Source organism: Lissotriton helveticus, chromosome 3_2 (genome assembly GCF_964261635.1).
Source record: "Lissotriton helveticus chromosome 3_2, aLisHel1.1, whole genome shotgun sequence".
Lineage (NCBI taxonomy): Eukaryota > Metazoa > Chordata > Amphibia > Caudata > Salamandridae > Lissotriton > Lissotriton helveticus.
The window spans coordinates 476,121,604-476,143,178 of record NC_136062.1 but is presented as its reverse complement, the minus strand read 5'-3'; the positions used below and the strand labels follow the sequence as shown (position 1 = coordinate 476,143,178).

General features: G+C 45.5%; 1 protein-coding gene across 3 annotated transcripts in view; it reads left to right on the top strand.

Moving 5' to 3' along the window:
* PHF21A (PHD finger protein 21A) overlaps positions 1-13,030 on the top strand; it is a 419,360-nt gene extending 406,330 nt beyond the window's left edge. For all 3 annotated transcript variants that reach the window (XM_078684392.1, XM_078684393.1, XM_078684391.1), the window contains 2 exons: positions 6,126-6,229; positions 7,198-13,030. In XM_078684392.1, coding sequence (XP_078540518.1) covers positions 6,126-6,229; positions 7,198-7,458 — 365 coding nt within the window. In that variant the 3' untranslated portion in view covers positions 7,459-13,030. The remainder of the gene's footprint in view (positions 1-6,125; positions 6,230-7,197) is intronic.
* Positions 13,031-21,575: the final 8,545 nt, after the last annotated feature.

Genomic DNA, 21,575 nt, shown 5'->3' with positions numbered 1-21,575 from the left:
CGCCCCCGGTCATCCTGAATCGCATCATCAATAGCTAGGGGGAGGGAAGCCCGAACAAGGATACCCACACCCCTAGAACCCGAGGTAAACCCCGAATGTGCCACGAGGCGATAGCCCCACCTGTTCATTGCATGACAAACATTGCCTACCAAATGAGTTTCCTGCAGGAAAACAATATCAGGAGATAAACGTCGTATACATTTCAACACCACACTTCGTTTGATACGATCTCCCAGACCGTTAACGTTCCACGAAACAAATCTCAACCCGCTACCCCCCATCCCACCCGACAAAGCCAAAACCCCCCACCAATGAGCATGACACCAAAAACATTTTCAAATACAGGATAAAGTCGCCTTGAAAACAGAACACACAAACAACAAACTTCCCTACCACCCTCCCCCTAAATAACAAGAAAACACCCCCCACCCTGCACCCCTGCAAAAAGCTAAAAAGCCACCCCAACCTGCAGTGTGCCTGTCGCCCAAGAACCCCTATTCTACACAAAGACCCCGGAGGAGGAAAGGCTCCGTCCCACCCGCCCCCCGATCAAGACCCATGACGAGAAAAAGAACATACATCAAACACATAAACAGTAGAGGAACATAGGCGTACACCCCTGGAAAAGTTATTCAAAACAAGGCACCAGGTATAGACGAAATGTTCAGCTCTCTACACCACCTTCAGCACCGCCCGGGTGGGCATCGGACTCAGTCTCTGGAGGTCGGCTAGGCAGGGAGTCCAGCCAGTCATTCACAGCATCCGGCCGATCAAAGAAGAAAGTTCGGTCATTATACTCAACCCGCAGCCTGGTCGGAAAGAGCATAGAGTAACGCATCCCCATGTCCCTAAGACGCTTCTTGGCACCACGAAATCCCATCCGCTGCTTCTGGACCTGTTGGGAAAAGTCCGGATAAAAATTCACCGTGGCATTCTCAAAGGCCACCGGGCCCTTCACCCGCGAAGCCTGCAGGATAGCGTCCCGATCTCTATAGTGGAAAAGCTTCGCAACAATAGGTCTCGGCGGGGCGCCTGGCTTACCCTGGCCCCCCGGAACACGATGTGCACGCTCCACTGTGAAAAATTTACTAAGGCCAGATGGAGATAGGTGGTTCTGGATCAGGTCTTCAACCAGGAGATCAACCGAGTGGGGTTCTGGGTTCTCCGGCACACCAACCACGCGAACATTACAGCGACGTGCCCTGTTCTGAAAGTCCTCCAAGCGCCGGGTCATGAAATCGTTCACCCTACGGAGATTGGCAATCTCCGTCTGTATCTCAGAGACGTCCGTCGTGAGGCTGGATGATTTGATATCCAATGACTTCACCTTTTCGTTCGTTTTGGAGAGATCGGCACGAATCAGATTCACCTCGATTGCCACAGTGTCAAGTTTGTGGGCCAAGGTTTCGTACTGTTGGCCTATTGACTCCCTCATGCCAGAAATGGCGCCCATGATGTCCTGCAAGGAGGGCTCCGTCGACGCATCCACTACGTGGTCAGACGCACTGGGACCGGGCAGGACAGCTCCGGGGGACCCCTTAGAGTGGGTATAACGGTCCATAACATTAGATTGGACCGGACCCCCGCGCAGAGGTGTCTTCGTCTTGCGCGTCTCCCGGTCCCCTCTGCCCGCCATTTTGAAGGTGCGTCACAAGAAGATTCAGCGGGGTCAACGGACCGGGCACCAGAAATGGAGACCCCGGGATCAAAGGACCGCCAGAGGGGTATCACTAGGATAGAGGCAGCAAACGAGGAAAATAGTCCAGCCAAAGGCCCGACAGCCGACGTGTGTCCCGGCACCAGTTCTGGCCCGACCCTCTCACCAATGTCCCAGTCTGAGGCAGAATCGAAACCGAAACTTAAGAAGGGGACCCACCAGTCAAATCCCTCTGCCGTTGTTGTTCAACTCCAAGACGGCCACCGAACCTCACCCAGTCCCGGGCGCACCTCAAGGGCGGAGCCCAAAAGTTCAATTCATCATAACTCCGGCACCCGGTGTCCAAATCAATTTCTGAAAGGTCCAGGTAGATCAGCCCAACGTCCTCTATATAAATCCTAGCGAAAAATCAGGATTCATACAGGATATTATGCCGGGAGCGGCGGGGGTCCGGGGAGCGCTGTGCTCACGCGGCCATCTCGGATGCCCGCCAAGCTCCTCCTCAAAAAAACAGGTAATCTTAATGATACCAAGACACTCAAATATGTGGACATGGAAAAGAGGAGGAATACTTGCAGATTGCAATTAAAAGGCATTGATAGCCACTGTTGGAGTAACCGAGGTGATGCAGACATCATACTACCAGAAACAGAAATACAATAGAGGCATAAGTAACTAGCAATCCTCGATTTGTGCGGGCATTGTGCCACCACCGTTGATTGTCCAGACGAAGAGATAAGTACTACAGAGATGGCAGAATGGAAGTGTAGTCCGATTTTGAGGTTGCCCAACCTCAAATTCCACAAGATGTGAAACCTTCCCACTTGGATCATCTGGCACAGGAGCTTAACATCCTTCTAAAAAATGAATGCAGTCAAGCTTGTTCATCTTTTGAAAAAGAATGGCCTGGAACAGATATTGTGCACTCATGGGCCATAAGGGATCAGACAGTTGTTGCTTGCTTCACATGGCCACCTTGATGTATGCAAGATGTATGTGTTTCTATATTTAATCTGCACAAGCCACAAACAGCACCTGAGGTAGTGGAAAGTCAAGAACCCTTTCCATTTCCATGCAGTGGCTTCCTATTTGACCAGAAATGAGGGTCATTCTTCTAAATAACGATGATGGTATCCGCTCACCTACCTTCATTACAGGGTCTAGCTATCCATCGGCCACGAACATCCCCCCCTCCTTTTAATGATTATTTCAGACTCAGTGCTTCATCAGGCCATTATTGCGTGTTTTAACAGGCCAGCTTCAAGCCTGCAGTACTCGTACTCTTTACCTGGGTTTCTCTCTCCATCTTTTCCGCAGTGTCTTTTAGAAGAGAATGCTGATTCCGTTCTCCCTTGCATGGGATGAAAGGCACAAGGAAGGAATAAAAAGGATGAAAATGTGATAGGCCCTGTGACTTTCTGCTGCCCGGGCACTTTCATTAAAGCAGTTTATCTCCAAGGCCCTCTAAACTCAAGGAGTGTAAGTACAGTGGACACCTTCTGCAACCCCGCCAGCAGGTGCTAAGCATTGAGTTGCTTCCTGGTACATATGCAGCTCACATCACAAAAGAAAATGCCAAATCTTTGCTTATTGATTCCCATGGCCTCAGTCCAAGGAGAATGCATTCTTGATAGATTGGTCAAAGGCATTTTTCTAGGCCTTGCTACCAACCCCCATAGTTCCATAGTTGATGCCCAAGTTCAAACAGGGCAAAGAGACTAAATACACAAGACTGGTCTCTTTGGTGGTTGGAGCCAGAACTGTCTGTATATCCACACACAAAGCTGGACCTGCCTTCCGGGATGTTGAAAAGGTTCCTCTCCCCAGCCTTACACTTCATAAGTATATAGACCCCCAAATCTTTTGCATGAACACCTTTAAAGAAGACAGATGTTTTTTCTACAACATTCTCCAACACCTTCAAGCGAATCAGGTTCTCCATTTAATGTGCAGAAATGCTGATAAGCCTGCTTGCTGTACTACCTTACCATATCTATTTTACCCTTCTATACTTGGCTTGCAAAACTGCACTATTAAGACACATTTTTATTGCCACTTCCTCGAATGTTATTAGGCTTACTTTTGATAATACCAGTGATAAAACTTGTAATATCACTAATGACGTATGCCCCCCCCTCTTCCTCCCTTATCTCTGTGGCAGGTTCATTTAGAGTTGTCACTGTTCATGGGGCCACCTATAAGACTGTGTACCAAGGAGATACCCAGCATCTGAATTCGAAGTAGCTTTCACGTCAGCTGTCTTCAGGCTCTTTGCACTGTGAAACCTTTCACGGTTATCCGTCATAACGCGGCCCACCCTTTGGACTGATCTGCCATACATTGCTCTCAAATCCATCTTCTCCAGCACAAAGGTCCTTATGCACATTAAATGTTGAAATGGCACTTTATCACTTGGACAAAACCAAGGACGTACGCATTGCAAAAGAATTGCTCAGTATGTGCATGTATAGATCCCAAAGTCCATTAGACGAGGGTGAAGGCATTCACTTTTGCCTTAATACCCATTGCAAGCATTTACAGGGCCACCACTTGTATGAGGGCTGTACTTGCTACTTTGTTCATGAGTATGAGTGAGTGTCCCATGATTGGGAATGTTACTTAACTGCAATCCTACTTCATCATGGCGTTTCACTCTGAAATCACAAACAGCCCAGCCTCCTTCCCAGGAGACAAGGGCACAGGTAGTGTAGGAAGCCTCCTCGGACCCTGCTAAGCACCTCTTATTCCTTCAAAGTAATGATTTCAGTCTGTCTAGATTCTTTTAGGTAATTCATTTGGATCTGCTGGCATTGTATACACAAAAGAATACACCAAAACTGCTGCCTCCTTTAGGCTTGTTTGCCATTTCTAAATTGATTTTAGATATAAATTGTATATTTATGAAAACTGCCTTTTGAGATTCTGCAATCTAGCTGATCATGTATACTGCTTTAGGAACATGATGAACAACTAGGACTACAAGACATGTGATCCAGTCCCATACATTTTCCTAGTATAACTGATACTCCCAGCGACCTCAACCAACCACAAATATCAGCCAAACCCTTACCACCAGGGCTCCGCTCACAGCCATCATGTCTTCTATTCACTCTGGAGGGCCCACTGACCCGTGCCACTACCACCTCTAAAACCTCGCAACGAACCAGCATCCTCAACACCTCCATATCCACAGCAACTTTCCCCGACAGATGGAAACAAGCAGATGTCACACCCCTCCTAAAGAAAGCCTCTGCTGACCCCAGTGGTCAAAAAAAATATCGTCCAATCTTCCTGCTCCCCTACCTGACCAAAGTACTTGAGAAGCCATCAACCACCAACTCACAGTATTCCTTATTCCACACACTTCACATGCTCCGCAGAATCTTCAGATGGATCCCGATCAACACCAGATAGACAGTCACTCAGGCCCTCGTCACCAGCTGCCTCGACTATGGCAACACTCCCTAAGGCAGCATCTCCACCCAGCTCCTCAAATGATTTCAGATCATACAGAAAGCTGCAGCTATACTCATCTTGGACCTCCTCAAATGAACCTATCTATCGACTGATCTTGCACCAACCCTCTAGACACCTGCTCTCCTCCTCCCTCGCAACCCCGCAATCCCCCCACCCTACCATCACCCATAGTGGTGGCTGCTCCTTCTGCTACATCGCTGCCAATACCTGGAACGACCTTCCCCTCCCGCTCTGTACCTCTGCCTCATTGGCAGACGTCAGAAAGAGATTCAAGACCCGGCTCTTCGATGTAGACACAGAGCCCAGATAGCCCTACAGTTGAACAGTGATGTGCCTTACAAGGGCTGTTTGATTTATTGAGTGTTTAACTCCTTCAGCCCACATGCCTCCTTACTAAAACGTTCAAAGCAGTGTCATATCAGTGCATAACTTTACCGTCCATTGCTATTGGAATTATTTAGCAAAAGCAGGTGCCCGCTGCAGTAGAGTGCGTCACAGTAAACCTGTTCCTGACTAAATCTGCTAGCAAGGGGGGATTTTAGGAGAGGTTGTCCTGGGGTGACCATGGTTCTTCAGTGTGGACGGATTCTAACCTGTATTTAGACGTGTTTTCTCGAGTAAGTTGTCTGATGGTCACATTCGAGTTTTCAAAGAATATACAGGGATAGCTTCCCAGGTGTTAACTGTTTATTGTTTGGGCTCTGAATATACAAACACAGTGGGCAGGGGACCTAATGCTTCAGATCGCGCCGCTGTGTTCGACTGTTCTACAGAGTTTGCAACAGTCTGGTGGGTACTTCCTAGGATATGATTTCGTACAACAACCACACTCTTGCAGTGTCTTGAAATTATTCTTTTGTATTGCTGGTTTCACTGGTATTGCACAGCCCATTCATGACTCACTAGATGGTAGGGGGCAGTGATAATTTGTCTTGCATTAAACATGTTTAAGGATCTGCTTCAAAAAGTTTCCATCTGTTGCCTTTTCCAGCGAAAGAGGAGGAGAAACAAAAGCTGTTAAAATGGAGCACGGATCTAAAGCAGGAACGAGAACAGTTGGAGCAAAAAGTGAAGCAACTTAGCAACTCCATAACGGTGAGTGGCAAGCCCCAGTGTCCTGCGCGGATGCCCTGCCAGTCTAGGGTTTCTAGCCTCATCACCTGCATGTCTTGCCACTCTGTCTCCTTCAGACAAACTGTGGCTTCCAGCTAGTCTGGCCCCAGTGGCCTCCTGTAGAATCATATGTGGGTTTCGACAAACTCTGCTGATATTCTATCATTTTATTTGTTAAAAACACAAATGCTAATGCCTGCTATTAATGTCATCTTAATGTTTTTGGTTTTTTTACTTTGTAAAAAAAAACATGAGGTAGTTGCACAAATGTCTGGCTTTGCCATTCTGTTTTACGATGGTTATTTGCTGAAACATTAACATTATAGAATGAATTTTATTCCGTTCCTGGTTCCTTCGTTTTAGTTTTGACCAGCAAAACTTAAAGCGGATCCGTAAGTGAGACTCTCCATTGCCATTGCACCAAGTTCCACACGTAGCCTAACTGTGGCCACCCTTCCATGCCTGCAGCACCCTCTAGTAATACAGTGGAGTGGCCCACAAAACCAGTGCCCTTGATTTGCATGAGCCCAGCACTGGGGTTCCCCCACCACTCTACTGATACAAATCATCATGGCCTCCAGGGCTCTCTGCTGTTCAGCCCTGGGGTTCACCCACCACTCTGCTGATGCAAATCATCATGGCCTCCAGGGCTCTCTGCTTTTCAGCCCTGGGGTTCACCCACCACTCTACTGATACAAATCATCATGGTCTCCAAGGCTCTCAGCTGTTCAACGCTGGGGTCATTGCACAGATCTCAAGCACTGCCCAACCCCTTCTTACTCGAGCTCAGCTCTGCTAAAGCACCACATACTCACTTCAGAATGATTTTGTTCTTTTATGCTCATCTGCAGAGTACTTAAATGCTGATGTTTATAATCCAGGGTCAGACCCTTGCCTGACTGCTTGATTGAGATACAACTGTCTAACTGCTTGCTTCTGGTTCTCCCCAGAAATGCATGGAAATGAAGAACAACATCCTGTCTCGACAGAAGGACATGCACAACTCGCTGGACAAAGTGAAACGACTCATCCACCTCATCCAGGGCATTGATCTATCCAAGTCGGTGGCGCCTGAGGTCACGTGCCCGAGCACCCCCACCAACCACAGTCCGGACTGCAGCCAATTGAGCGATGGCCCCTCCATTCCTAACAAACCCACCTCTCCCCAGAGCTGTACGGTAAACGGCAGCCAGGAAGAGCAGACTAAATAACACCACCGGCGGCGGACCACAAGAGAATCAAAGGAAACCCGTGATGGGCTCTCGTTGGACAGCGGAAGGGCCTCTCCTGGGCTGGTTATACCGCCGAAAAGTCCCCTGGGGAAGGGCAGGAGGAGGCCCTGCCGCGCCTGCCCGGCGGCTCCTGAGTTTTGCCAATTGACCCTCCTTAGTTCTGTATGTCGAACACGTTACAGGAATGAACAGTGCCAGGCAGCACCATGCCAAGTGAAATAATATATATATAATGTACTTTCTCTGTATATTACACCAGTGTGTGCCTGCAGCAGCCTCCACCGCCACCATTGGGGGAGGGCCGCAGTCCGGTCTTTACCTTTGCAGACCTTTATTTGGAGGACGGGGTGGGAAGACAACATAACAAAGTCCAAAGACTGGGTGGGCTTTTCATTCTCCAAACTTCTCAAGACGTTAAACCAAAAAACAAAAAAACAAACAAAAAGCAAACTAGTGGGATGTGAGTGCCCTTGAAGGAAGTTTCAACAAGGGGTGTCAAGATTGGATGACTTTATCCGATAAGCAGTATTTAATATTCATTGTTATTTTTATTATTTTTTATTTCTTGTGTCGGGGAGATGAATGAGAAAATCTGATTGTGACAGAGGTAAACTCGCCTGCTTTTTAGGGTGAGTAAATATCAGTTAATCAGTGCCCTGCCACTGAAGAAAGTAGAAGACGCATGACGGTGGTATTACATATCTCCAATTATCAGATGTTGGTCCAAGGGACACTAGAGAGGGATTAGAGAAATGAATCTTTTTTATGTGGGGGCAACCAGGCAGCTAAACCCAGGCTTCCTCCAAGCGTCTTGTGTAAAGAAAATATGTCTTCGATGTTTACTTGAAAACCAGGAACCCTTCTTGTTGCTTTCAGTTTTTTCCAATGTTTCTTTTGCTTCCCACCTCCAATACTCTCATTGCTCTTTGTTTTTTTCTGTGCCAACAGTGAATATTTGGGAACATTACATTTTCTGACTGTCTGCATTTCAGTGTTCCCGTCCCAATGTATGTTCAGAAAGCGTACATCCTAACAGTAACCCTCATGTCCCCCACCAGTCGTCTCCCTCCCGTGTTTATGGAGCACTATATGGACGTGGAGCTAGTGTAGAGAAGACTTTAAGGCTTAACTTCTAACGTTGAGGCTGGGCCCTGACTGAAGGTAACACCAATCTATACCACTACCTAGACTAGTAGTCACTTCAGAAGTCATTTCTGTTTCTTCTAAAGAAAACTTGGACAATTAAGAGGCATCTGGGCACAAGCATGACTGCACCGCTGCCAGTGCCCATCGGTGAAGCGGATTCTGTTCAGGTGACAGTATCTGTTTCCTTGAATAGCAGCTTCTCAAAGATGGGGTCAAGTGACATTGAAGAAAAAAATAATAGTGTGTAGTTAGCTGCCACCACTGTTGTTTATACCACATCCAAGTGTTCCGCTTTGAAGACCTTGTAGGAAATCTTAGTGTGGACCTTAAAACCTCAGAGCACCCGAGGGTTCTCTGCTGAATGAGCTTTGTGCAGATTCCACAGTAAAGGCGAGGCGGAGGAGCACCCCGAGAAGATTCAATGATCTCTCTTACCACAGCCAATAGTTCTGCTTTTGTGGTGTGTTCTCCCATGATGCTCTAACAGATTCTGGACTTCATGTCTATGGTTTGTTTGATTTCCAAACTGACAGCTCCCAGTACTTGTTGCATTGATACTTTAGGTCCTTCAGCTGAGATATGCTGTACCTGAGCATCAACAAGTCTTCCCCAGGGGTGAATCTGATTGCAGCCTGCAGTGAGAGCTGACAGTTCTGTGATTTCTGAATATCTAATTTTGTAAATGGGAAATTCAGACAGATTTCTTTGTGGATCGTCCCAGGTTTTCGTGTCTCAAATACACTGACCCTTCTTAAAGAGGCATTCTGAAGGAGAAAGCACGCACGGAGGAAGGCTATATGCCTCTGGAACATTGTAAGCAGGTCTTATTTGTCACCAAAACATGTTTTTCTGGATGTTTTTGGGTACTTCTGGAAGGCTTGTAGGGTGAGATTCTCACTTGGGACCCGACACCCTGTTCTCTGTGCTTGCACAGTTCTGCCTCCAGCTTGTCTGATTTTACTGAGGCTCTTACCCATACAGGAAACTTCTATTATCTCTTGTTTCTATTACTCCGCCTGATCCTCCGTCCCACTTCCCTCTCTGTCTTTACGATACAGAGTAATTGGATTACCAGCAAGCAATCTCTGCATTACCACATCATATCCGTTTCTTGCACCAGTCCTACCTAGATAGAGGATTGAGACAAGATTGTGGGAGTTCTAAAATTTTGAGACATCCTATATATAAGAAATTACTTATTGCTGTACAAGATTAAAGATCATTTGACACAATATACAGGTAAAAATTACCTATTTGACATTGCATGCATGTGTACTTATGCTGCTTAAGCCCTGTGACTCACACAGCCTTACTACCTACTTGTACTCTGCCATTAGTTAGATTGACCTCTCCAACCATACTACTGTAGATTTTATTGTTGATGAAGGAACATCAACTGATTTCATTCCACTTGGTCATCACAGAAAATGGAGATGGTTTAACAAAACCACCCACTCCTCAACCAATACCTGAATATCTACAGGCTTCACCCTTTTAAAACTCACACACTACAAGGAAGCAGAGCTTCAGAGCTATTCAAATTTGGACAACTGCTTGTTTGAACTGATGGAACATGGATCCTGTTTAAGACTTTCTCCAGTGGCATTTCCTTTTACTACATCGCGTCTAGTTTTAAACGCGATGGACAGAATGCTGACAAAGAAAGCCATTTTGAACAGCTATGCTGAGCACTGAACATTAGTGGAATCTATTCAAGAGTTTTCACAAAGCTCAATTAAATCAAAGTTAATGCCTGTTAGTTGTGGTAGACCCCAGTGCTAGTAAAATGGGAATGTTAATTCAGTCATGCACGATTTCTATCTCTATACCTCAGTTTGATTTCAACAGCGCTGCCCGGAACACATTCCAGGTGTTGAGTGCTCACTCGCAGTTTGATGTTTTCTCTCGCTTTTGCTCTTAGGTTGTTTACCAGTTGTCTAGTAGTGGTGTCTGTTTACTTGGAATGATAGGCTTGTCACTGCCTACTGAGTCAAAGAGACTTTGTAAGCCTTGGAGGTTCTGCTACCCCAAGGAGCTCCTACAAACCAAGATGGCTGGTTCCATTTTCTTGGTATATAATAACCCTACAAATCACAATGTAGAGCCTCAGTGTTGACAACCCGCATCTCTGCCTTCAATTTAGAAGCATCCCTGAAGAGCATAATGACATGCTGCATAGCCAGCCCATGTGTTAGCTGAACAAGCAGGAGGATCACAGTATCTGACATTTGTCAGGAAGTATTGTGTGATCTCTTTCTGCCTGTTAGAGGTTGAATAAGTCAGCAAATGCAGTCTTGCTGGGGTGGGGGGAAAACAGAGCAGACTAAACAGCCCCTAGTATCCTATCCCACTAAGGGCTCTACTGTCCGTGGGTGACAACGGCAGCTACACCGCATGCATTATACATATAGACCCCTTTTTTTGAAGTACTTCTTGTCAAAGTGCTGCAGAAGCTGTTGGCCAACTTTAGTCCTCATTACACAGCTGTGATCAAGACTCTTGGTATCTCTTATGCACCTAATAATGCTCAGAAAGGCACATAGGCACATTGCAGAAAAGGTCTGCTGCCCAGATCCTGTATCTAGCATGACACTTGTAGAACAGACAGTTTGGCAAAGTTCTTGAAGACTGTTTTTATTCTACTGGCAAGCCTTAGATGAACGATCAGTACCTAACTCCAGGAAGACATGCATTTCCTAGGAGGACATTAGGTTTGCCCCAGTTTACCAGATCATTTCCATTTGTTCAGTCTCAAATGGATTTTACTAGTGCCTGTTGCATTTCTCCTTCAGTTGGTTTTATCGAAAATCATTGATGTGCCTTTTGAACCAATGCAGGAACATGGTTTTAACAGTTGAATTTTGTTTTTGTAGCAGACTGTAATTTTAACAAGGTGATTACACACTTTCAGACTCTTAGCACAAAAGCCTTACTTTGCATTTTAGATTGACACAAAGAGGACGGCCATCCTGCTTCATTCATCAATGTAGACTCTTGGTAAAGTCCAAAGTCACAGGTTCTGCTTCTGCTGACATTAACTCCCTTCCATGCTTCCAGGTGGGTTGACTGAGAACCTATTTTGATTCACTATTAATAACATACAAATTAAAAACACAGAAAATACTTTAGGGAAAAAATCAATTTTTCATTTTTAAGAATGAGTTAATGCTAATTATTTATTTCCCCTTTTTATTTACCTAAAAAATTTGTTTTTGGAAGATATTTTTCTGTCCTCATGCTCTATAATATGGGTGTGGGGATTAAATGCTATAGGCATTTAGGGTTGCTGGAAACGAGATCTAAATACTCCAAGTTAACTTACAGGTAAATAACCCTGTGGTTTGCACTTTGCAAAGGTGTTTCCTGTAGATACAATTGTGCACAGGCTGTTATAGAAAGCTTCAACATTAAATGTTTTAGGTAGTGTTTTGCCTGCAAGCATCGGCGAGGCTCCCTAATGGAATTCACAACACACTTTCTAGTAAGATCAGTGTAGTCTGGGCTCATGAAATCCCACTTCCCTCAGGAAATTAATTCTAATGATTTCTAATTCAAAAGTATATTTCCAGTTAATGTGAATGAGGAGTTTTCTTGAATATGTAATATAGAAATTCACTTATCGTCGGCTAACTGCGCCTTAAATGGAGCCCCTGATCCCGTTGGATTGTGATGCCCAGAAATGGTAGACAAGGGCTGTATGAGCATACTGTGAACCACGCGAAGACTTTTTAGGTGGCCTAAGGACAGTGTGAAGGACACTATAATGCAGACATTTTTTAAACCTAATTGCTCCTTTATTCCACTGGCATCCAGGAACATTGAAAGTGTGATAGTCTGTTGGAGATGAGTAATCAAGAGAATGACTGTTACAAGTAAGTAACATCTCAGTGGGCCAAGCAGCAGCAAGACCACAGTGAACTAGAAGTGTGGGCTGCATAAGTGGTTAGGGGGGATCTGTTTACCTTTATCTACCGCTATATTTTGTTAGCGTAGAAATACAGGGTGGGTAAAGGAAAGGGTCCTTCCTGCTTTTTCTATTTTTTTACTTTTTTTTATTTTTGCGGCGGGCAGCCCAGTGGAAGAAGTAGGCGAGACCTTGCATGGTATAGACTAGGAGTAACCGTGACAATTCCGTGAGTTTTTTCGTGCGTCTCTCGTGTCATCATTTCAGGCACTTTTTTTATGCAAGGGCGGAAAAAAACAACTTTGTATTTGGGAGGGGTGAAAAAACGAACACTTTTTTTTACAAATTTGAAAGGGGTGGGAGGAAAACAGTAAAAGATATTAAGGTCTTCCTAGTGTTAAAACAAGATCAAGAAATGGAACATTGTGAAAAAAAAATACAAAAGTGCTATTTGTTTCTGAAGAGCCGTGATTTTTTATTAAAAAGACGCTGGAAAAAGTGCTTCAGTCTCTCTAGAATTCCACATATAATAAAGAATGGAGGGGTGGGGATGCTTGTCTGCATGTATGCCTGTAAATTTATAAATGAGAACTGGTATGCATGGCATATAATTTGAGTTTTTGAAGGTTGTTTAAAACTGTTCAAACTGAGACATAAGATTGATAGTGACTAGTTATGAGACTCCTTTCTACAGAGACTCGACCAAATGTTAATCACTGAACATTTTTAATAGTTCTTACAGCCTTAGATGCACTATAATCTCTGTAATACAGTGATGCCCCTAATTTTAACAGAAACTAAAACGTATTAGTACATTTAGTCTTGCTCTGAAAGTGAAAATATATGGGAAATCTCAAAGAGACCAGTTTAACAAAATATGAATTTAAAAAACATAAGTCTGACTAGTTTTCGCGCTACAAAAAACCAATAACGTCATCTTATCTCCGAGTTCCAGAGATGGATTGTGGATCAGGGCTTTTGTGACTTGCCAGAACTACTTGCACTCCTTAATCCAAGAACGCTGGTCTCAAAACCTTCTTAGCTGAAGCCAGAGTTGAGAGTAAATGCCTACAGAGACGCTGTACATAGCCCAGCCATGCCAGAAATTGAAAATTGGCAATGACATGAATCTCAGGCGCAGGCACTTCAGCTGTGGGATCCTATTTAAGAGATTGAATACATAAGCCTGAGACACAGGGCTCCTATCGGCCACATATTCTGCATGCAATATATAGGTTTCGAATTGAACATGCCTGGACTTCGGTTCCGGGCAAGGTTCTCGAACACCAGTCGATATTCTGGCTAGGGCAGCCAGGTTTACTCTCTGAAATCAAGTCTGAACATCTGACAGGAAATAGAGAGCAACAATACTGCCATTTAAAAATACGGTGCAACAGATGAAGACTATGTCCCCTGCTTCTACGTGCTCTCCGGCAATGTACCACATCTGTAGTAAAAACAGTACTGTTCAGCAAGGCTGGCTGTGATGTTGCAGTCTTTCCAAAACATAATATTTCATGTTAAAATCCATCTTTGACTTGTGTCAAATACTAGCTTCAGAGAACTACAATAACAGTTTTTTAAGGGAGAGTGTCATGAATTTAGCTTGTAAAGCTGACGCCATGTATTTGAAAGGTAATGGATGCTCCTTTATCTGAGTGCAGGTAGAACACTGTGCATTGATTACCCACATGTTAGTAACTGCTAACCCTGAACCTACATCACCCATCATTATAGGATTCCAAGACATCAGAAGGCTTGTTGAAAAACCAGGCTTGACAGTAAGTCAGGCAGGACCCAGCACATCCCCCTACTTACCACCTAACATTCCCAAAAAGATGGCACATCAAAGATAAGCAGCGAGCAGCGGACGGTAGATGTAGGTAACGGGCCATGTACCACGCCAGTAAACTAGTACGTTGTACCGCGTGATGTACCTACCCCCTGCCCGACGAAGCACCAAACAAAAGCTATAATAGTTTTTGTTTTACTATTTTTTGCTCCACAACGCTGTGAGCATTTTACCTAGGTACAATTGTGCCATAGGTCTCACAAGGATTTAGGATAGGGTGAGTCCTTTAGGAGGCTCATACCGTCCATCTCCTTTGGTCCTGAAGAATACCGGGTATCATCCCATAAGGTAGAAACATGTTGACCTAAAAAACACCACCAACACATATAGAGATACGTAGGTCGTAACTTCCCCCTTCCAGTATCTCGCATTTTGTTTTATTATTGTCCAGTTGCTTTTTAATAAAACTCATTTTTGAAAGACAAACCAGGACAATTTTTAACATCACCCCTTTTTTTGCACTTACACTTCACAAACCCGCTCCACTGTATTACAGGTGTTGAAGCACACCCTGGTGACGCTAGGCCACCAGGGTGGACCCCGATGATGAAGCATGTCACCACTAGGTGGTGAGTGAGGGGTTTATTAAAAAAGGATTATTTTTCCATTTTTAGTTGACCTCCACCTGACACGTCGGAACATACTCCTTCTTATGTTTTGCATATCCTTGTCCAGGGGAACAGGAGTATTTCTTGTCCACTCGGAGTGGGCACAATCCCTTACTCTCTCCTTTGTTTTCCCGAAAAACCAGGCTTGACAGTAAGTCAGGCAGGACCCAGCACATCCCCCTACTTACCACCTAACATTCCCAAAAAGATGGCACATCAAAGATAAGCAGCGATAAAACAAGAAACTGTACACATGTCTTTGCAGAGTTAATCCTTTCTGGATTGATCTGTGGTGCATTATTCCACTGCCCAGTGGTTCGAAATTGTCCTTTTTTTTAATGGGCACCTTCAACCACCATTTTGTGGCATGTCGGACTCTTTGCAGTGGTCACATTCTTTTTTTCTGCCGTTGCGTCTGGATGCAGGATCTCTGAAAGAATCACAAAGGAAATCGAACATTCATGGAGGGGAAATAAAAGAAAGAGGAGGAATGTGACCCAAACAACACTGGCCCATTGGGGGAATATCAAAAAGCTGGGATCAAGTTCCCCCCCAAAAAAGCAGAACTCAGGGAAGACCACATAGTCGGAGAATGTGCACACGTGGGACCACGAAAGGAGATTAACAATCCCCCAAAACCTGCGGAATGTTCCAACCAAAGACTCTAAAGATGAGAGAGAAACAGCAGAGGTGGGTTCATTACACCATGGTGGAGTCTGAGAAGAAAAAGGCCTCTGATGAGGAGGAACACTTCAAAGAAACAGAGCTGGCTCAAGCAGAGGGATCAGAGTTCAAAGACAAGGTAATTAATATTGAGGAACTAGAGGCTGCTAGGAAGGTGTTGAGACAAGCCTATCCTAAGAAGCACCAATAGGTAACAAGATGTTCGAGGCATATGGGCTGCAGATGGTACATTTATGAATAGATCGCCGTCTGGTGTTGGGCTCGGATGATTGCACTTGTTTTTCTCTTGGAGAAGTCTTTTTTAGTCACGAGGCTGGTGACTCCTCCCTTGGGTGATAGTGCACATGGGCATCGGCTCCATCCTTTGATTGTTTTTTTCCGCCATCGGGTTCGAATGAGGATCGAAGCGCTCCGGATCGACTTCGAGAAAAAAGTTATATTTCGGCGCGTATTCCCTTTCCAATTCGACGGTATTGTTTATCGAGCGCGAGTTCATTCCCATTTCGACGCGCTTCGTCGTCAACAACAAAGATTTCCAACTCTACGTCGACGAGACCGGGAGGCCTATCAACTTATTCCAGCCCGGAGTCCATGGAAAGGACTCATTCAAAAAATGTCCAACGTGTGGTGCTAAATTCCCACACAAGGACCTACACGAGGTGTGCAACCTCTGTTTATCACCTGACCACGAATCCAGGGACTGTGAAGCCTGCGCGGCTTTCTCCTCCAAGTCGACGATTAGAAACCGTCGAGCCCGAAGACACGAGATGTCGAGGATGGAGTCAGATGCTATCCCAGAACTGTTCGAGGTCCAACACCCTGAGGAGGAAGAAGAAGATGAGGACGGGTCGGGTTCAGAAGCGGACGAGTCTGATGTCGAAGAAGTCGACGTTCCTCAAACCGTGAGTGACGACGTCCCTTTGCCAAAAAACCGACCCCGATTGGTGTCGACCCCGCCTTCGAGCCCGGTCAGACAACCAAAAAAAGTTTCCGAGGCCTCGCCTTCGGGCTCGGCAACGAAACCAAAACCGAAACACTCGGCCTCCCACTGTGTCGGATCCGAGAAACGGTCGACATCGATACCGAAGCTCCGTACCAAAGAGAGCTTGCAGTCGAAACATTCCATGTCGAAACCGAAACATGCTTCGACGTCGAAGACTCCATCGACACCGAAAAAATCGGACTCGAGCAAACTCTCGGTGCCGAAACACATAACACCGAGACTCAGAAGCAAAAGCACCTTTCGGACCCAAAGACTTCGGTACCGACACAGGAGCAACAAACAGATCCAAAACAAAAGAAATGGGTCCAAACCCAGAAACACCAATTGAGGCAAAATCTGTGGACCTTCATCGACACTGAGGTAATCGGGAGATGGCAAAAGTGAAGGAGCCTAAGAACAAGGAGCCACCAACTCCGAAAAGAATAAACACTGCCTACGCTGAGCAGCGAGCGATCTTTTTTTTTTTTTTTTAAATCAAATGCAAGAAATAACGGCTCAAAGCCGAAATGGTGGCACTCCTTCAGTAAAAAGGATCTTGATGAGGCTCTTACGGTGTCTCAGATCCCAACAAGGCCATTAGAGCCAAAAACGCTTGAGCCTCCCTCTACCCCAGAGCGACATGAAGAAGAAAGAACATGAGCAATCCTTATACTACGAGGGTCATACTACAGGCGTAGAGGACCAGGAGCCACCGATGGATAACTGGCTAGACCTGGACACCTACTCCCCACTGGAAGGCAATGACATACCCATCGAGGCCTTTGCTGCCAGATGATATGGCATTTCACAACTCCCTCACGAATAGAGCTGTGGACAGCTACCAGGTGCACCTTGCAGAGGAGGAGGCCGAATCTTGTTTTTGTCCTCAAAACACTCATGCCATCGATGAAGCAAAACCTGTACTTGCCGATACTCCCAGGCATTCTCTACCAAGAGAGCTGCACCCGGCATTCTCTACCAAAAGAGGCAGACTTTTCAATAACCAGTCTTCTTGAAGATGATGATTCTTTAAGTCAAGTAAAAGTCCAAATACTCTTCGCTGGTCCCAGTCTTCATCAAGTGTAATGTGGCAGTGTATTCAATTATAGTTATCACAACGAGAAACATAAGTAATGTCCCCACCAATAGGAACACCCATGAAAGAAAAGGAAGTGGGTTGAGATGGTTGGCGGGAAAATGGAGAGAGAGGTGGCCACCCAAGGGAGAATCGCCAACTCCAATGCACTCCTCAACCGCAGGGGGGGAGTCGAGGAACTCTTGCAGCACCATCCCGACGAAGTTCCTGGCACACGTCTGATGTTACAAAGAGACTGTGACATGCCACAAAAACGACGAAGCCCAAAACAATCAAAGGAAAGAGAATTCCAGACGCAATAACTAGGTGACAGAATTTTGCACAGCATCTGAATCCTGAAAATTCTTCAAGCTGCATACCTACTGCCACAGGTGAATAACCATTTCATTTTCAGGAGATAATAAAAACATCCCCAGTTTAGAGTTCATGTTCTATAGCGATATCTCACTTGACTGCTGTAGGAAAGCGCCCTTTGTGGCATGGTCACCCCCACTTTTTGCCCTAGTACGGATTCTTTTTGACTGAAAGTGCACTGGGTCCTTGTTAACCAGGCCGCAGTGCCAGTGCTCTTTCCCTTAAAATAGGTAAATGTTTACTTGTAACCCAATTTGCAAGGACTTTAGCACCTCTGTAAGTCCCTAGTAAATGGTACCTATGGTACCCAAGAAATGGGTGCTAAATATGGACCCTATGATCTGCAGCAAGTATTGTACCATCTAAAGGGACCTACACAAAAACTGTGTGCAGCCTGCCATTGCAGGATGCGTGAAATGGGCACACTCCGTTTGCCATGCCCAAGCACACTGCATATACTATGTTAGTCACCCCTACAGCAGGCCTTAGAACCCTAAGGCAGGATGTGTTATATGTGAGGACATATCTACTTGAGCGGATATGCCCCTGTGATGTCTGGTTCCATAACTACAACATTGCAAGTGATCAGGAAACCATCTTAAACATGTGTTCAAGGCATGTGAGCTGTAGACCACATGCTGTGCATAGCCTGCTATCTAATGTTGGGTCCGGATGTTTGCACTTTGTTTATTTTCAAAGAAGTATTTTCCAGTCACGAGGTAGGTGACTCCTCATTTCGATCATAGTGCGCCTGGGCATCTACTTCATAGTAAGATTGTTTTTTTCCTCCATCGGGTTCAGATGTGAATTGCTGCACTCCGGTTCGGCACCGTTTCTTGGGTTTCCTTTGACGCGCAATCCACTACCCTCTACGGTATTGTTTCTCGATCGCGTTCCCATTCTCCACGTATAGTCTCGAACCAAGATTCGATCAGCAAACTTGTGGAGGACCGTTGGGCCTAACCGCGCCAGGCTCGTTAGCAGTCGATGGAACGGACTCCATCCAAGCTCTGTCCTGGGTTTCGCGCCAAGTTTCCGCGCACCGACCTGCATGAAGTGTACAATCTCGGTTTGTCCCCGGAACACGACGAGAAAGACTACGATGTGCGACGATCGTTTTGATCAAAGATGAAGCTTTGTGACAGTCTGACTCGACGTCACGAGATGCAACACCAAGGCGGCTCTGTGCCGGACATCTTTGGCGAAGATTCCAACCGAGAAGAAACACACCCTCAAGGAGCTAAGGAAGAGGAACATGTCTCCGAGGCCGACTCCGACATGGAAGAAGAGGAGCAAGTTACACTGGGTCAGCGTACCGTGAGTACGGAAACCCCCTTCCCCCCAACAACCAAAACCGAAAAAGGCTCTGGTCCTTCCTCTGCCTACGGGCCAAGGTCGGCACCGAGAAAACGTTTTGAGCACCCCGCCCGTGGGCCCGGCGCCAAAACACAAAGAAAAGCTTTCCGGTTTGGGATAGAGTCGGCCCCCTAGTGGCACCGAACCGAAATCCTCCGCGCCAAAAACCATGTCCATCCTCCATCTTTGTCCAAGCCTAATTCTTCGATGCAGAAGAGTTCGGAGCCGAAGTTTTTGATACCAACAATTACAACTGAAGTGAAAAGTACCCCAACAAAAGAGGCTCGGCCCGATGTTCCACCTTCGGATCTGAAACAAAAAGAACTGGTTATCAACCCAGATACTGGACATATTCATGCCAAATTACCGGGAAAAAGGAAATTGGCACATCAGGATGAGCATCATATACCTTTAAAGAAAAGGAATATGGGTACAAACCAATCACCACCTTATATTTCACCACCTTCACCTAATAATCCTCACCTACTCATTACCTCCACTAATTCACCACCACCACCACCACTATCACCTGATCCACAGAATGAGGGGGATGGGGTTAACAGGCCACAAGATGGTAACCCATGGGAGGATTATAATACTGATCCACATACAGACACTGACCCTGATTTGTATCCATCTAGAACATCCCCTCCTGATGACAATATAGGTTATATTGAGCTTGTTAATAGGACTGCTTACTACCATGGGTGGAATTACATAAAGAGACTTTAGAGGAGGAATTCTTATTTGAGACCTTAAGCTCCACTCAAAAAACAACACACACTTTACCAATGCTTAAGGGAATGTTTAAGCATGCAGATGAGGTTTTCAAAGACCCTTCCAAAGCAAGAATAATCACTCCCAGGGTTGAGAATAAATGTAAGCTAGCACCTACTGACCCTGTTTACATCAAGGGTCAGCTGACCTTAGACTCTTTGGTGGTCTCTAATGCACGTAAAAGAGCAAATTCACAAACAGGATGGGGCCCCTCCTCCTGATAAGGAGTCCAAGTTAATTGATGCCTCTGGGAAAATGGTAGCTTCTCAGGCAGCTAATCACTGGCGCATTGCCAATGCTCAGGCTTTGCTAGCCAGATATGATGGAGCTCATTACGATGAGTTGGTAATTCTTATCCAATATCTGCCTGATGAGCATAAATCTAAGGCTAATGATCTCATACAAGAAGGAAAACGCATTACCAATACCTCCATCAAATGTGCATTGGATGCAGCAAACACAGCAGCACGGGTAGTAAATACTAGCGTGTTATTACGCGGACACACATGGTTAAGAACATCAGGTTTTAAACCTGAGGTCCAGGCCTCAATTCTTAATCAACCTTATGACAAAGACCGCCTATTTGGTGCAGCAGTTGACACCTCACTAGAATAAATGAAAAAGGACACGGAGTCGCTAAGTCCCTGGAGGCTTTACAATTACCTGCTATTAGAACATTGGAATGTTGGTACCTCCATTGAAAACAACGGAGTGATCTGGGCTTATAATGGCTGGCATAAGCCCGGAGCTCCAACATTCCAATATTTCTTTGTTCACAGCTCTGGCTGTGAACAAAGGCTTCAGGGAGCCTGAGGGGATTCCAATCCCCTCACACTCCCATAAAGCGTTGTTCTTTTTTGTTAGAACATTCTGCCCTCTACTGGCAGAATGTTCTAATAGCCTTATAGCCCTCCGTAGCTGGGCTATACCGGCTATTAAAGTCCTTCTCCCTTGTTAAAGGACTTCGGCTCGGGCCTTTAACGCTAGAGAGGGCCTTTAATAGCTGGTATAGCCCTCTACGGCGGGCTCTAAGGCTATAGTAGAGGTTCGTTTTGCTGCTCCTTTTACAGGTTTCCAAGACTGTTACCACAGAACATCCCTCCTCCTCATACAAGGGCAACAACCAATCACCCTCATCGAGGATATTTTTTAGGAGGCTTTAGAGGTAACAATGGTAATTTCTGCCTGTCTGGAACAACATCACCTCAGAAAAATTGATTTTATAAATTACTCAATATGGTTACTGCCTGGAACTTACAAACACTCCCCCAAATATTCTTCCAAGATCACATGCAATGTCAATGTCTTACCCTTCTAAAAAAAGAAGTTCTCTCTCT